General features: G+C 38.6%; 1 protein-coding gene across 12 annotated transcripts in view; it reads right to left on the bottom strand.

The window, feature by feature from the left end:
• The window catches only part of fryl (furry homolog, like), a 474,495-nt gene that overhangs the window by 203,032 nt on the left and 254,308 nt on the right, over positions 1-17,155 (bottom strand). For all 12 annotated transcript variants that reach the window (XR_013886541.1, XM_080187850.1, XM_080187842.1 and 9 more), the window contains 4 exons: positions 15,596-15,699; positions 13,376-13,484; positions 8,291-8,377; positions 4,209-4,380 (listed from right to left, as the gene is read on the bottom strand). Coding sequence is in view for 11 of the 12 variants with exons in the window: in XM_080187850.1 (XP_080043976.1) it covers positions 4,209-4,380; positions 8,291-8,377; positions 13,376-13,484; positions 15,596-15,699 (472 nt within the window). In the remaining variant the exon portion in view is untranslated. The remainder of the gene's footprint in view (positions 1-4,208; positions 4,381-8,290; positions 8,378-13,375; positions 13,485-15,595; positions 15,700-17,155) is intronic.

The following is a 17,155-nucleotide window of genomic DNA, read 5'->3' as shown; positions in this document are numbered from 1 at the left end:
TGAAAATACACTGCTATTCATAGAAACATAGAAAATAGGAGCAGAAAGCTATTTGGCCCAGTGAACCTGCTCCACTATTCAATATGATCATGGTTGATCTTCTATCTCAATGCCAAACTCCTGCTTTTTCTCTGTGTGTCTTGACAATATCAATATCTCACAATCTATCTATATCCTTTTTACATATATTCAGTGACTTGGCCTCCACAGCCTTCTGTGGTAGAGAATGCCACAGGTTCACCATCTTTAAGTGAAGAGATTTCTCCTCATCTGAGTCCAGAATGGCTTATTCCTGTTTCCTGAAACTGTGGGTCCTTGTTCTAGACCACCCAGCCAAGAAAACAATATCCCTGCATCTAGTCTGTCCAGCCCTGTTAGAACTTTATACGTTTCAATAAGATTTTGCCAAATTACAGTGAATGCCAGCCTAGTCAACCCAATCTTTCCTTATACGACAATCCTGATATCCAAGGATCAGTCTAATGAATCATCACTGCACTCAGTGGATAACTGGTCCATAATTGCATTTTCTCCCTCCCTCTTTTTTTTAAAGTGAGGTTACATTTGCCACCTTCCAATCTGCCAGGACCGTTCCAGAATCTACATAATTTTGGAAGATGACAACCATCACATCCACTATTTCCAAAACCACTTCTTTTAGCACCCTGGCTATAGATCATCAGGCTGTGGGGATTCCACCTCTAGCATTCCCTAACAACACTGTGGGAGCACCTTCAATACACGGATTGCAGAGGTTCAAGAAGGTGGGTCATCATCATCTTCTCAAGGGCAATTAGTAAAAGACAATAAATGATTGCCTTCCAGTGATGCCCATTAGCTGTGAATAAATTGAGGAACATAAATCTGGTGGTTAACTCGGCACAGAGACCAAAATTCAAACTGGTGATTTTTTTTTTCATTTAATCTGACATCAAGTGGTCAACTTATTTTTTGAGCCATCGGCGCAGTACATCTCTTACTTCTTGGCTTTCAAAAATAATAAGGTATCTCCAGGAGGAATGGTTAGACAGGATAGGTTCAGAAAGAGCATTCCTGATGGTGGGGGAGTCCAGAACTAGGGGTCATAGTTTGAGGATAAGGAGTAAACCTTTTAGAGCTGAGGCGAGGAGAAATTTCTTCAACCAAAGGGTGGTGAGCTGTGGAATTCACTGAGATAGAAAGTAGTTGAGGCCAAAACATTGCCTGAATATAAGAAAAAAATTAGATATAGCTCTTGGAGCTCAAGGAATCAAGAGATATGGGGGGGGAAAAAGGGAGATCAGGATGTTGAATTTGATGATCAGCCATGATCATAGTGAATGGTGGAGCAGGGTCAAAAGGCCGAATGACCTATTCCTGCTTCTAGTTTCTAAGTTCCCCAGTTATGAACCATTTCTTCCAATAAGTGCACATTGATTTCTATCCTTCAGTCAGTTTTTTTTCCACTTTCCAGATTACTTCTTAATCACCATATCTTTGAGCTTGACAAACCTTTCAAGAATGATTTTGTCATATGTCTTTTCAAAAGGTGAACTTTGTCAAATGCTTTTCCACAGTTGATTTGGGCATTGCTGTTTTAAAGCTGTCAAAGAGCATGACCAGGCTTGCTGCTTTTTTTCTGAACCAGTTTTGACTACTATCTTCTCAGTGATATTACTCAATACAGATATTCTTCAAAATCACTCATGACAATCTATTCCAGTGTTTTACTTGGGATGGAAGTGAAAATAATGGGTTTGTAGTTTTTCTGTTCTTTCATTCCTTGTGATAAAGGTATTAGCATCTTTCCACTCTACTGGAAACCAAATTGTCTCACTCAGCCATCTGCATCCACCCACTCCCAAAACCAAGTGCCCCGTATATCCCCTCATCACTTTTGGATATTTCACAAAACCCCTTTCTTACCTCTATTAGCATTCTGTGAATTGAAAAAGGCAAGACTTTTGCTCATTTCACAACTGGGCAGCACTGTGGCACAGTGCTTAGCACTGCTTCCTCACAGCACCAGGGACCCAGGTTCAATTCCAGCCTCGGGTCACTGCGCGGCATTTGCACATTCTCCCAGTGTCTGCATGGGTTTCTCCACGTGCTCCGGTTTCCAAAGTCCAAAGGTGTACAGGTTAGGTGGATTGGCATGCTAAATTGCCTTAGTGTCAGGGAGACTAACAGGGTAAATATGTGGAGTTACGGGGATAGACCCTGAGTGGGATTGTTGTCAGTGCAGGCTCGATGGGCCAATTAACCTCTTTCTGCACTATGGGGATTCTATCATTCTATGACTGACAAGAGGTGTCTCAAAGTGCTTTACAGTCACTACTGTCATGATGGAAATACGGCATCTAATGTGCTCATGGCAAACAATAACGTGATAATGATCTGATAATCTGTTTTTGTGATGTAGACTAGGGGTAAATGACACCAAAAATAGCTCTTTGCTCCTCTTTGCAATAATGCCATGGGATTTTTTTATACCCACCTAGGGCTTGGTTTAACATCTTATCTAAAAGGCAGCACCACAGTTTGTCATTCAGAAATGAGAATGCTACCAAATGAGCCATAGCTGACACTTAGTGATATTTTTCTTCTAGTGACTTATTTATTTTGAGCCCTTTTCACCTGTTTAGTGCTTCCTTCTCATTTAAATCCAAGTCTTTGACTGTAATTTTGGGTAACACATTATTCATGTCTTCCCTTGCGAATGACACAGTAATTCAAAATTTTAAATTATCTTTCATTCACAACCAAATTGTTTTTGTTTACATTTTATGATTTTCACCTCTATGATTGCCCTTTTGTTGTTTTCAGTAAAATAATTTTTATTGCTCATGTTTATTTTCTGCTGATGCTTTCTTCTCCAGGTCCTTCCTTCCCACCATCATTACCCTTTTAACTCATTTGTGTTTTGTTGTATTAATCCCACTTAGCTCCTTCACCTCTGCAGGATTTGACGAGGTTATTTTATCTCTTTCACCTTCAACTACCTTGTCAATCCATTTTTGATCATTTGTTTAGATTGTGTTTGTCCTGCACATTCAGTGTAACATCTTTAAAGGGAATGGAGTATTATTCAATCTGTCTATTTGCTTTAGTTGTTCACAGAATTCAGTTTACAAACCTAGATTCGGGTCTGGATATTTGTGACTCTCAAGTCATGTTAAATATTATCATATTGTAGTTGCTGCCCTTAAACTTAATAAAATTGATTCCTGTACATTATCTTTTACATGACCCTTTACAGACAACAGGTCAAGATGACACTCAGAACAATGATAAAATAATTGTACATTATATTTACCGACTGTACAATATTTGGATTTTCCCAGTTTATATTTGGTTGATGGATGGATATCTTCATTGAAATGGCTTTCCTATTTTCATAGTTTTCATACAGCATTTCACCTCCTTACACCATGTGATCATGATGAATTAGAAATGCCCAGCTGGAGTAATTCTTTCCAGCTGGAATAAATGTAGTCTTACTACTTCCAATGAATGAACTATTTATTTTATATAGGCTGCAGGAATATCTTTTTTGCCCTTTTCATTACCCTATGGCAAAAGTAGCATCTTTTCTTTGCCACTGTTAATTTATTTATTGCTTAATAAATCCATATGATAACAACCCATTGTTTAACTCACAGAATCCCTAACAGAGCATTTTACCCCAGCCCTATCCCACAACCCTATATGTTTACTCCTCTAATGCCCTTAACTTACACATCCTTATACATCTATGGGACAATTTAGTATGGCCAATCCATCTAACCCACACATCTTTGGACAATAGGAGGAAACCAGCGCACCCGGAGAAAACGTGCAAACTCCATACAGACAGTCATGAAGGCTGGAATTTAATCTGGGTCCCTGGCACTGTTGAGACGGCAGTGCTAACCACAGTGACATCATGCCACCTTAGAACTATTTGTTCTACTGCCTTTTGATATCAACCAGATCTTCGCTTCATATATCTAACAAGCCAATTGCAGTGATAAAGATTAATTTTCCAGCTCTGACTTAATTATTTAGAAATTGGACAATTAAAATGCATGCACAGATTATGAAAGAACTGATTTATTGCAACGGCATGCAATGTTGAATCAGAGAAAAATATAAAAGTAAGAATTTTGCAACTTAAGTATAATGTAATGAGAAGGGTGCTAAAAGAGTCTAACATGTACAAATATAACTTTCAAGTATGCCAAACCAACCTATCACTTTAGCTTCTTCATCTGTGAGGGTTTTGTTCAGGAAGATTTTCTTTACTCGCAGTGTACTACCCGATGGAAGAACAACTCCTGTTGTTGGCATTGGAGGTTCCCCATCTTTCTGCTGTAAACTATCAGCAATTACGAGGAATGCTCTCAAACCTATGTTCATTCTCTGTAACAGAAACATAACAATGAGCAACTGTCAATTCTTTCAAGAGTGAGGAATTTAATCATGATCGACCTCTATTCGACAAGTGGCAGAATCTCAATTTTATCTTTAGTCATCCACTGATCAAAATACTGCTTAAAATTGTACTGTATGCGTCATCTAATTCTCATATCCGTTGATTAAAATATTCTTTTCATGCACTGAAAAGGCCTAAATACATGTGTGTGAGATATTCATATCATTGAATTCCAAGCATTGTCGTATATGCTGATTTACTGGTGATGGATTCAATTTTAACCAAACACAAGTTATTGTTTAATCGGTGCTTTCAATTTATTTAAGGACATGCTGGATATTATTACACTATTATTACACTACATATTATTACACAACATATAACTTTACTCAAAGAAAAAGAGGACTTGATTACATCCTCAATGTTAAATTTGACTGAAAACTTAATCAGTTTTGAATGAACAATTGAAAAACAAATGTGAAAACGCAGTGACAAATTACTGATTGTACAATTAAATAGAAATAAGGTATCAGCTCTAGTTTCAAGGTTATTTAGAAACTAGAAGCAGGAGTAGGCCATTCTGCCCTTTCAGCTTGCTTGCCATTCATTTTGATTATGGCTGATCATCAAATTCAATATCCTGATCCCACCCTCCCCCATATTCATTGATCCCTTTAGCCCAAATAGAAATTTCTTGCTCAAGGAGCAAACATTCATAAATAAACTACACAAATTTCTAGTTTGTTTTATTTCATCATTTAAATAATTACCAATACAATGAAAGACATTTATGGGAATATAACTGTGGCAAGCAATTGATTCTTCCGCGCAAAAGTACTTCATGATGACAACAGGTTTGCCTCTACTCTACATATACAAAAATATATTGTGGCATGGGAAAATATTTGTTTTAAACATTTTTTTCCCCAATAGTGAGGAAAGTCAGCGGCATAATGGTGACGTCACAGAATCACAGAACACTACAGAGCAGTAGAGGCCCGTCAGCCCATCGAGTCTGCACCGACACATGAAGGGCCCTGACCTATCCACCTAATCCCACTTGCCAACCTTGAATATTATGGCATGCCAAGTGCTCATCTGGATACTTTTTAAAGAATATGAGGCATCCCATGTGCACCATTGTCCCAGGCAGTGCATTTCAGACTGTCATCACCCTTTGAGTAAAAACATTTTACCTCAAATCCCCCCTAAACTTCCCATCCCTCACTTGTGTCCCCTCGTAACTGACCCTTCAACTAAGGGGAACAGCATCTTGTACATGCCACTCACAATCTTGAACACCTCAATCAGGTCACTTCTCACTCTTCTATACCCCAATGAAAACAATCCAAAACTATCCAACCTCTCTTCATAACTTAAATGTTCCATCCCAGGCAGCATCCTGGTAAATCTCCTCTGCACCCCCTCCAGTGCGTTCACTTCCTTCCTATAATATAGTGACCAGAACTGCACATAGCATTCCAGCTGTGGCCTCACCAAAGTTCTATAAAATTCCATCATGACCTCTCTGCTTTTGTAATCTACACCCCAACCGATAAAGGCGAGTGTGTCATATGTCTTTTTCACCTCTCTATTTACCTGCCTTTCCACCTTCAGAGATCTGTGGACAAAGACATCAAGGTCCCTTTGTTCTCCGGAACTTCCCAGTGTCAAACTTTTCATAGTATACTTCCTTGTCAAATTACTCCTTCAAAGTGCATCACCTCACACTTTTCAGAGTTAAATACCATCTGCCACTTATCCACCCATGTGACCACTGTGTCTATGTCTTCCAGTAACCCAAGTCACTCAACCTAATGTCACTGGGCTAGTAATCCAGAGGCTCAGGCTAATGTTTTTCCATAAACAACAACTCAATGTGGCAGCAGAAGCCAAACCAACAAATGCGTGTGCTTGTCATTACTTTGCAACTATTGTTCACTCCAGAGGATCAGGAAGTATGATCAGCATGAGTAGAGATAGGAAATAACAAGGAGCCGAAACACTAGTGGGAGTGCTTTATAGGTTCCCAAATGGTAGTTATAATGTTGGACAAAGTGGTAATCAAGAAGTGAGGAGATTGCATTAAAAATACTGCAATAATCATGAGGGGCCTTGACCCCATATTGGCTGGACAAATCATTCTGGCAAATGTAGTTTGAATGATGAATTTCATGAAATGGAGTTGAGAGACTTTCCTTGTGCAACATGTCATCAGACCAACTGGGAAATAGATGGTTTTACACCTTATCTAGTGCAATGAGACAGGAGTTAATTTGTAATCGATTGTAAGGGTCATCTTGGAAACAATGTTCAAGGATGACTTACTTAAGTCCAAAAGTAGGGTCTGAAGCTTAAATAAAGATGAGAGGGGTGCATTGGCTAAAGTAGAATGTGACTAAAAGGGATGATGGGAAAAAAAAATTCATAATTCATAATTCTCAACAAATTGGCCATCTATTCAGAAACAAAATTTCCATGAGAAACGAGATCCAACCACAGCTAACTGAAGGAGTACAATAAAAGAGACTTACGTTGCCAAGAACAGCAGTAAGATTGAGGGCTTTGAGAGTTGTAGAAACTAAAAAAAAATGACTAAAGCATAATCTGGCATGTTTGCTTGCGTGTTTTCGGAGGAATTCCTCGTTCAAAGGTACACAGTGCCAGGTGTGAACATTTTATGTTTTGCTCCCAGTAAGTCTCACCCTGGGCTTTCCTGTTCTCATAGTAACCAAGCTACTCAGGCTCATTGTTGGGCAGGACTCATTGATCTTATGACCTTCTTCACCATTCCATTTTAATGTGAATTAACATAACAATTTTATTCATTACACATTATTGAAACAACAACAGAACTGAGACAACAGAGGTATCTCTCCAAGTGTTCTGACCAATATATACCCTTCAACCAATATTACTAAAACAGATCACTTGGTTTACTGGTACGGACATTGCTACAATAAATCTTAATTAGATGGGCTTTTGTCTGCAAATGGGATTCAGGGTTAGAATACTGTGGATAAGCAGACTAGGGTGATGAACCAACCTAAAACTGTTTGTATGCAGTTTCATCTCGCTGGTGGCTTCCATGAATTCATAACAATTTCTCATAGTCACTTTCATCAGATTTGATTCAAAGTCTCCCAACTTTTTTAACTGTAGCTTGTTGCCATTTTACTCAGAGCTAATCGAAATACAATTGAAATGTGACAGCAAATATGTGCGACTCTGATAAGAAGTGTGCGCCCTACATGAAAGGCCTTCAATAAATTAGTTATTACGTACAAATTTATATTTGATCTGCAAAGGCATTGTTCACAAATAAGTCCAAGTCTGGAGTACACTTGGAATGTTTATAAAAAACAGAAAATACTAAAAAAAACTCAGGTCAGGCAGCATCTGTGGAAAAACGGAGTTAACGTCGATGACCTTCCATCAGAACTCACTGCTGAGTACTTTCAGCATTTTCTGTTTTTATTTCAGATTTGAAGCATCCGCCACAATATTTCACTAGTGCTGGAATGTTTAGCTGTAGATTTGACTTGTCACTAAGACCATTGTCATAAACAGGCAAATGTAGGTTATTTCAGCTAATTGCAAATTTCAGAATCCACTTTTAGAGCTTCCATATTGTGCATGGAATAACAGAGAAATTCAAAAGTAGAATTAAATAGAAGCTTTATTGTAGAACATTAAAATGTGAATATCCCATAAACATTTTCCATCAGTAGGGATATTATTTCATTATGCAAAGATCACAAAAGATTTGTACAATTTATTGTAATAAAGAAAAAATATCCTAAACAACCATAAGTTCTATCGCAACTGCATGTATGTACCCTTGATACACCAGCTATTAACATGTTAAAAAATAGATTACTTAGGCAATAGTCTTACCTCTGGATTAATGGCAAATGTTTTTGATGGCTTTCCAACACAAAGTAGATCAAATATGATTTCTTTCATTGCAAAATCAAGTCGCTCCTGTTGTTAAAATAAAAACAAGGTAGTCAAACTTTCAAATGTGTCCTCTTACTTTCAATCCACTTACAAGCAACAACAGTTTCTCCCTATCTACACTGTCCGTTCCCCTCATGATTTTGAGCACCTTGTTCAAATCACCTTTTGGCCTACAGTCCCACCTTTTCCAATCTATCTTCATAACTGATGTTTCTCATCCTGGAACCATTCTTGTAAACCTCTTTTGCGCTCTCGCCAATGCATTCACATCCCTCCTATGGTGTGGTGTCCAGAATGGAACGCAACATCCTAGCCTAGACTGTACATAATACTCCAGCTGAGGTCTAACTACTGTCCACAGCAAATTCAGAGTACAAGAACTTTCTTGTTCTTGTATTCCATGCGCCTATTAATGATGCCTAGGATAATGCATGCTTCATTTCAACTTATCCTGCCACCTTTAACGACCTAAGCACGTACACACTTTGGTCTCTCTGCTCCTGCACATCCATTATTTGTACCCCTTGTTTTATATTGTCTGCCTACGTTCTTCTGATCAAAATGCGTCACCTCACACTTCTCTGCATTGAACGTCATCTGTCAGCTATCTGCCTCTCCACCAAATTGTCAATGTTCTTTTGAACTTCCACACTGTCTTTACAGATTACAATACTTCCGAGTTTTGAGTCATACGCAAACTTTGCAATTGTCCCCGGCACACCAAGATCTAGATCACTAATTTATGTTTGGAAAAATAAGGGTCCCAATAGTATCCCCTGGGGAACTTCAAAAGAAGCCTTCCTCCATCACGAAAAATATCCATTTGTCATTATTAGCTGTTTCCTCATAGTCAATTTTGCATCCCACATTGATATTGTCCCCTTTATTCCTTGAGCTACAATTTTTCTCAAAAGTTTATTTTGTGGCGCTGTATCAAATGCCTTTTCAAAGTCCATGTACACCCATCAATATCATTACCTTCATCATCCCTCCCCATTACCCCTACAAAGAATTTAAGCAAGTTAGTCAAACACAATCTTCCCTTGAGAAATCAAATAAATTAGGCTCTTCCTAATCAAGCCTCATTTTTCTATGTAACTATTAATTCTATCCCAAATAATTGTTTCTAGAAGCTTCCCCACCATCAAATTTAAATTGATCTGTAATTGTTGGGTTTACCTTACAACCTTTCCTGATTGATCCATCAGTCCTCTTGTCCAGTATCTCTTTTGAACGCATCATTAAATATGTGGTAATGCCTGTGTTATGATTTCACTAGCATAGAAAGCTGTGTGATTTTGTCTGTCCCATGTTAATTAGGTACCCTCATACTAGTCCACGGTGGTGGATTCTGACAGGCAGGAGCTGGACATAACTGTTGGGATTTTGGAACAAAATGTCTAAATGTCTAAAGATCCACATGCAAATAGAACTCCAAATTTGAACAACTTCAAGAAATAACAAAAGTTGTGTGCAGATCCTTTAAGGCACCTAGGCATTTAACGAAGAACCAGGATCTCAGCTGTTGTTAGGGAAAAATACTAGAAGGATTGTCAATGAGATTAATTTTCATGACACTTTTAAAAGCAAATATAGCTGTATGCAGAAGATATTAGGAAGAGTTTTCTAAAGAAGAGGGTGAAAACAGATGAAGCCGTTAGTGGTAAACTGGAGGTGCACAAGAAGGGGGATTGAAGTACTCAAGACTATGGGATCCCAGGTCTGGGATTTAGAGCTGGCAGTGATTGCAGAGGTAGGTAAGGAGAGTAAATGAGATCAAAAACTTAGAATTCAATGCATGGGGGCAAAGGAGGCAAGGGGAAAATAGGAAACCCCTAGAACAAGGTGCAAATACATGTGGGTGAGTGACAGACAGGCGTGCATACGTCCATGTGTGACACACACACACACATTCCCACCCACCCTTGGGTTGAGAAATGGACATGCTGAGTGAGGGGGGAGGGGGGGGAAGGGGTAGAGAAAGAGGAGGGCTGGGAAGTGGGGTAGCTTGTGTCCTCTGTTCCTGGTAGATAAATCTTATAGGTTTTTGCCTCTTTTAAAAGCTGTTGTTATGTTATATTGGCTCAGTGAATTGACATCCCCTTTTACCTTTTAAAACGATTCTTAAGCGCAGACAGAAGTGAATTTGTGGAACTTGCTGCCAAATAGTGCGGTAGAGTCTGAATCAATGAATGGTTTGAAGGAGATAGATACATTTCTGATAAAGAAAAAGAGTCAAAGGGATATGGGGAACAGGGGAATCCAGAGATGGATTTTAGACCAGGCAGAGATCAGCCATGATCTGATTGAGTGGTGGAGCTGGCCCAAAGATCTGAATTGCCTACTTCTGCTCCTAATTCCTGTGTTCCTATCAGTTGGTTCATTGTACGATATGTTGTAATTAATACTGGAATAATGATCTTAGATGCAGCATTAGGTTGACTAGCTCCCTCAAAACATTAAACTTGATGTGTCTGAGGAATATTTTTGTATATCTTCTTTGTCTTAATGCAGTAAAATCAGTAGTAACTGCCTGATTGAAATCTTCTAGCTTTGTGCATTTACAGTGAAAACACATTAGCTGTGACCTCACTAGTCCACAGGGAGAATGGAAAAGGAGCTGAAAACTAAAATGTGGTCTCTGAAAATCAAAAAGTAGCTCGAGAAAATCTAAAGATACTGTGAGAGAAAAAAATCCATTTTGACATCTGCTCCAGTCTGTTCTCACATTTGCAAACTGGATTTGTCATTTACAGTTCTAGGGCTTTTGGTACAGCAGGTAAACAACTAAAAAATGTGGCCCAAATAGCATGTTCTTTCAAATGAATGAACTCATCACAAATGACTCAAAATTGATTACACAAATTTATGTAACAACAGCCAGGTAATTTCAACACAATGACAGTACAGATTAACAGCATTATATTCACAGAATCATAGAATCCTAACAATGCAGAAGGCCATTGAGCCCATTGAACCTGCACTGACAAAAATCTCAACAAGTTCCAATCCCCATAATCCCAAGCATTTACCCTGCTAGTGCCCCTGACACTAATTAATTAAGCATGGCCAATCCACCTAACCCACACATCTTTGGAATGTGGGAGGAAACTGGAGCGCTGGAGGAAATCCACGCATACAAAGGGAGAACATGCAAACTCTACACAGTCACCCGAGGCTAGAATTGAATCCAGGTCCCTGGTGCTGTGAGGCAACAGTGCTAACCACTCTGCAATCATGCCGCCCACTGTCCAAGGAGTAAATGTATGTATGTATAAATAGTAACAGCAGTGCCTTGGAGCAAGGAAGATGCTTGCCAGAGTTCTAGAGTAGCAAAGGGAGGGAGAAAGAGAGAGAAAAGGAAAAGATGAGAGAGGGGCAATAGAGGATGAATGAAGTCAGTGCAAGGTAAAGAAGTGAAGAATGGAAAGTAAAAGGCTAAGACAGAAATTGAATAAAAAGAAGAAATCAAAAATCCACATTCCACATTAGGTCAGCCTGCATTTGATGAGGAGGCGTATGCCTTCTTGAGCTTTCTTCGTTCTTGGGTCTTTGGCCTTTGTCGCCATCCTTACACCTTGGCAAAGCAGGGCTCACCATCCTGAGCAGTGCAGTGCTCCCTTCTCAGCTGTTGAGGTCAAAGCCAATCTTCTTCAAGTATGCTTTCAGGGTATCTTTGAAATGTTTCTGCTGGCCACCCAGCAATACTTAACCAGTCGCAAGCTGAGAGTAGAGAGTGCATTTTGGAAGGCGAGTGCTCAGTGTCATGCAATGACTGTCCAGTACAGTTACCGCTCAGGAATGGTCACTCAAGATGCTTGCTTCCCGAAGAATGCTTGCGCTCATATGTATCTTTTCATATGTTCTTGATCTGATGAAGTCTTTGATTCATTGAACAGAAAGTTCTCTAGAAGATCCTAGGCTGCATCAGTTGACCGTAGAAATACACTGAGGATGTGTAGCTTCTCCATAACAAAATGATTGCCCCTGTACTATTGAATGGACTGGAGTTAAGATGCTTTTCATGTCAGAATTGGCAACAAGCAAGGATTTGTGCTTCTGCTCACCCCTTTCTTCATCTTCTGAGTGGTCATCCCCAACATGATCAAGGATGGCCTCCCACCCAAGGTCCAAATTGCATCCAGGTTTAACAGAAAGCTTTTCAACCTCCCAAAGGCTGAAAGCAAAGATCAAAGTCTCATGCATGCATGCAGATGATTATTATCCTGGCATATAAAGAAGGCCTAGAGGCCACCCTTGACATGTCTGAAGAAACGTATTGAGCCCCAGGGCTGTATCTGAATGTTGATAAGTTGAAGGTCCTCCTCTAACTAAAACTGGACTAGCAGCAAATCCTGCCATTGTCAAGACTGCGTATTGCCATCTGAAGGCAGTCAACTGCTTCTGCTATCTCAGTAGACTCGTGTTCCAATCAATGACCATAGACTTGAAGATACTGCAAAGGATCCAATGCATGAACAACTCCTTTGGAAAGTTGTTCTGAGGAGTCTTCGTTAATCAACACCACCAGTGTCCAGGCACAAAGGTCACAGTCTCCAAGGCAGGCATCCTCTTGACACTTGACAGGTGTGAAAGTGTGGTGACACCTGTGAAAGCTCGAGACATCAGCATTATCTACAGAAGGCTCTACGTGTCACATGGATAGATTGCCACACAAACAAATGCATCCTCCAGAAGGCAAGTGTCCTGAGTGTGTGTATGAATACATATGTACATACAAACACATGTGAAATAGTCAGGCATATTAGAAAAAAAACTCGGCAGATTCTGCCTTCAGAATAAAAATATTTACAGCATGCATATATAAACATATACACAAAAAATATTGAGGAATATAAAAAAGCTTAACAGACATTGTTTAAGTTAATGAAGAGTAGAAATGTTATACTTGCTCGTGAAATTCTGATACTTTGTTTAGATTTTATGTGATACAGAAACCAAAGCCAAAACCTTTTTGAATAATCTGGAACTACACCATAAATATTACTACTGAAATCATACCTGAGCAATAAACTGAATAATCTTGACAAATATGTTCAGAGGCGTGTCACGGGGAACCACACTGCGGGAGCCTTTGGGAAAAAGTGCTGATACAATGCTCAAAAGGCGACTGTTTAGAAAGTCAGAATTGAAAAACGGATTAAAAATGGATCAATATCAGAATGGACACAACAGATGAGTTGCACATACTTTAACAATAAATTTTAAAGAAAGATGAATTATTTGAAGTCTGAATTTATGTACACAATACCAAACACTCCAAGAAAGATAACAGGTGCCCAATGTTGTCTCAGAACATTGCATGCAACTATAATTTGAGATATTCTATATTTACAAATCAATGAATCATTAATAAATAATCTACTTTGAAAATATCAGACTGATTTTTCCGTGGCAATATTTAGATCAGATGGATTATTCATCAGATATGTAGAACATTTTTAAAGAAGTATCATTATTACTAAAAATATTACTTTTTGATTGTAATTATCAAAGAATTTGTCACATGCTAGTAAGTTAGCAAGAAAAATAAAACTTAAAAATTCAGTAGTTTCCCAAAATGTACAAAAGAAACATAGAAATAAAAGGTTGCCTTGTTTGTCATATTTGCAAACAACTGCTGCTCTTCCACCTTGCTGAATGAGTTGAGATTAAATATACCATTTATTTTAATTAATGTGATACAAGCTTGAAAATATATACTATAGGTCAATCATTGAGACTTCCAAAGTGCAACTACATATTTATGAACTAAGCCCAAACCCTACCCTAAAGATTTCAGATGCGCCATCACATTCCTAGCATTTGGTACGCAAAATTTGTTATGCGTAACTATTTCAGGCATTTATTTTTGTAATTTAGAAGGAGCTTAATGTTACTGTATCTTAAATGAAATACAGGTAGAATACCTCAAATCAGGCAACCCCTGGACTGAGTCTGTCGGATTTCAGAACTTGCTGATTTTTCGAGGGGACAAAATCAGAACACCTTAATTCAAATCGAAATACCTTAACTCAGTGACCATGGGACTAAGAAAAACGAACTGATTTTATTACAAAGCATTTTAGATTAGTGGCCATGTCTCTGCTAATACTAATTCCCTTCTCACATTGGAGTTAATAACTCTTTGATGCCTCCCTCACTTCCCTACATTAGGAGACGTATGTAAAATGACAAAAGATCAATCAAGTTGAAATTTTGTTATAAATGCCTGCAGCTGTAACTGGAACTTTTTTGTTTTTTATTCATGCAAAACTGTACGCACTCTTCAATAACTTTCTTTGAACTGATTTGGGCCAGCTGTAAGATGGCAACCAGCGCCCATGGAACTTAAAAGCTTTTTGGAATCAAGTGCATTGTTTGAACTTATATCTGTGGGTTTCTACTTGGGTGGCCTTAATGGCATCAAATCTCAATGCAGGTATTCTGTACTGTAGCAAGAATTGACATATGTCCTGATCCCAAGTACAATACATAGCTTTCTACCTCACTGGACACTACAAAAGTCTTTTGTTCTTGGATGAGTTCAACCATCTCTGCCAAATCTGCACTAGATCAGGTAGAGTCAAGGTTCACCAGAGCATGGGAAAAATCAAGCATGCAAAGCTCATCAACTCTGCAACTTCTGGGCAGCATTAGGTAAGATTAAGGTTCACTGGAGCACAGGGAAAAAATGTCTAATTTTCAGACAACACTGGTTTTTGCAGTACCCTATTTTTAAAGTTTGAGGTTTATTTGTTACTGTCACAGGTAGGCTTACATTAACACTGCAATGAAGTTACTGTAAAATCCCCTAGTCACCACACTCTGGCGCTTGTTCGGGTACATTAAGGGAGAATTTAGCATGGTCAATGCATCTAATCAGCAGGTTTTTCGGACTGAGGGGGAAACCGGAACAAACCCACGCAAACACAGAGAGAATATGCAGACACCGCACAGTGACCCAAGCTGGCAATCGAACCTGGGTCCTTGCACTGCGAGGCAGCAGTGTTAACCATGGTGCCACCATGCTGCCCAGCTTGTATTTCAGTCAAGTAAATACTTGAGAATTGGATGAAAGTTTCAAAGATCGCTGCAATAATTTGGCTATATTAATGAAGTACAACTTTCTTCCTTACACAAAATTTCTGATACTATTATTAAAATGGTATTTTGCTTCAACATAACTGTCTAATTCAATTCATTGACGTTTCTAAAATACACTTGTTTAGCTATACCCACCTTTGTGTTACAGTGTTGCTTTCACATTTAATTCTGATTACATAAACCCATAGCAACCTATACAGTGATTCCAGTGCAACTCGAGACATTTTGGGATCTTTGTTCTATCAGAAGAAACAAAGGAATTTTTTATTGAAGACAAAGACATGCCATGTACATGCAGTTTCCACACAAAATATTATTTGCACCAGTCCAGATAAAAAATAGACATACAAAGCACCTGTAAACATTTTGATACTGGAACAAGTATGTAAGAAACTGTTTAAATTATACAGGAAGTGACTCTCTATCTCGAAAGATTTGGTTTGTTTCATTATTACTAGTATTGATTTCCTTCATTCTTATTATTACTACTGACATCCATCTGTCTCAGGAGACGATGGAATGCTTGCTCCATTACTCAGAAATTGATGTACAGACGATCAGATTTTGATTTAAATTTTCAGTGCATAAAGTGCATAAAAACCTTCAAAGTATATTATGCTATTCAATAATCCATGAAGTTTGCAACCGTTTGTAAAGCTGCACTGATCTGTCAAAGAATATTGCACTTTTTTTTTTACAGTTAGTGTAAAACAGTCTGCTTCATTAGACGATGTAAATAATTTAGTAAGCAAATGTCATTTTACTCAACACAGAAGTACATGAGGTCTTTCTTTAAAATTTAACAAAAGTATTTTTTTTACAAAAGACAGCATCACAAATGCATTATTGCTTTACTATCAATAATGGCTTGCAGTTATACAGCACTACAGTGTAATAAAACAGTCACAGACATGACAAACAGTGGAACCAGCAAATGTTTGGTGGTGATAGCATAAGGGCTAGAATCTAAGCACACGTGAAGAAGGCAACGGGATACCATCTCATGAATGTTTCCCCTAGTCATATTGCTCATTGGAGTTGAAATTGCTAGGCTCTTACAGGCAACTTAACGGGAAAGCTGAGAGCTGCAAGATGTGGAGAAATGAGGAGAGACATACCCTTATGTAAATCACGACTACTGCTTCACAGCAACATTATAAAACACAGTTCGACATTGAGCCACATAAGGAGATAGAAGACCAAAAGTTTTGTCAAAGAGCTAGGTTTTAAAGAACAAGTTGAGGGAGAAGTGAAAGGTAGAAAGGCAGCAAGGTTTAGGGAAAGCACTGAAGCCTGAACAGCTAACAGCATAACCACAACCAGCAACCATTTAGCAATTAAAATCAAGGACTTTCAAGCGGCCAGGATTAGAGCAATGCAGGCATCTTGGAGGATTGTAGGGTGGAGATTACAGAGATGGGAAGAGGTGTGACCATGGAGGAATTTGAAAACAAAAATGAGAATTTTGAAATAGTCTACTTAACAAGGAGCCAACAAGGTTAGAGCGCTTCCGGTGATTGGTGAACTGGATTTGGTGAATATTAGGACATGGGCAGTAAAGCTTTGGATGACCTGCGGTTTGCGGAGGATAGAACGTTTTCATTCATCTTCTTATTGAACTTCAGTCAAAGGTCCACGAGTTAGCCATCAAATTAATTGTGTCTGGGGATAAGGAACCTTAAATTTATAGAGAAT

This window comes from Carcharhinus amblyrhynchos, chromosome 1 (genome assembly GCF_965287045.1).
Source record: "Carcharhinus amblyrhynchos chromosome 1, sCarAmb.v2.hapA, whole genome shotgun sequence".
In the NCBI taxonomy this organism is placed as follows: domain Eukaryota; kingdom Metazoa; phylum Chordata; class Chondrichthyes; order Carcharhiniformes; family Carcharhinidae; genus Carcharhinus; species Carcharhinus amblyrhynchos.
This window is presented reverse-complemented; position numbering and strand designations above follow the sequence as displayed.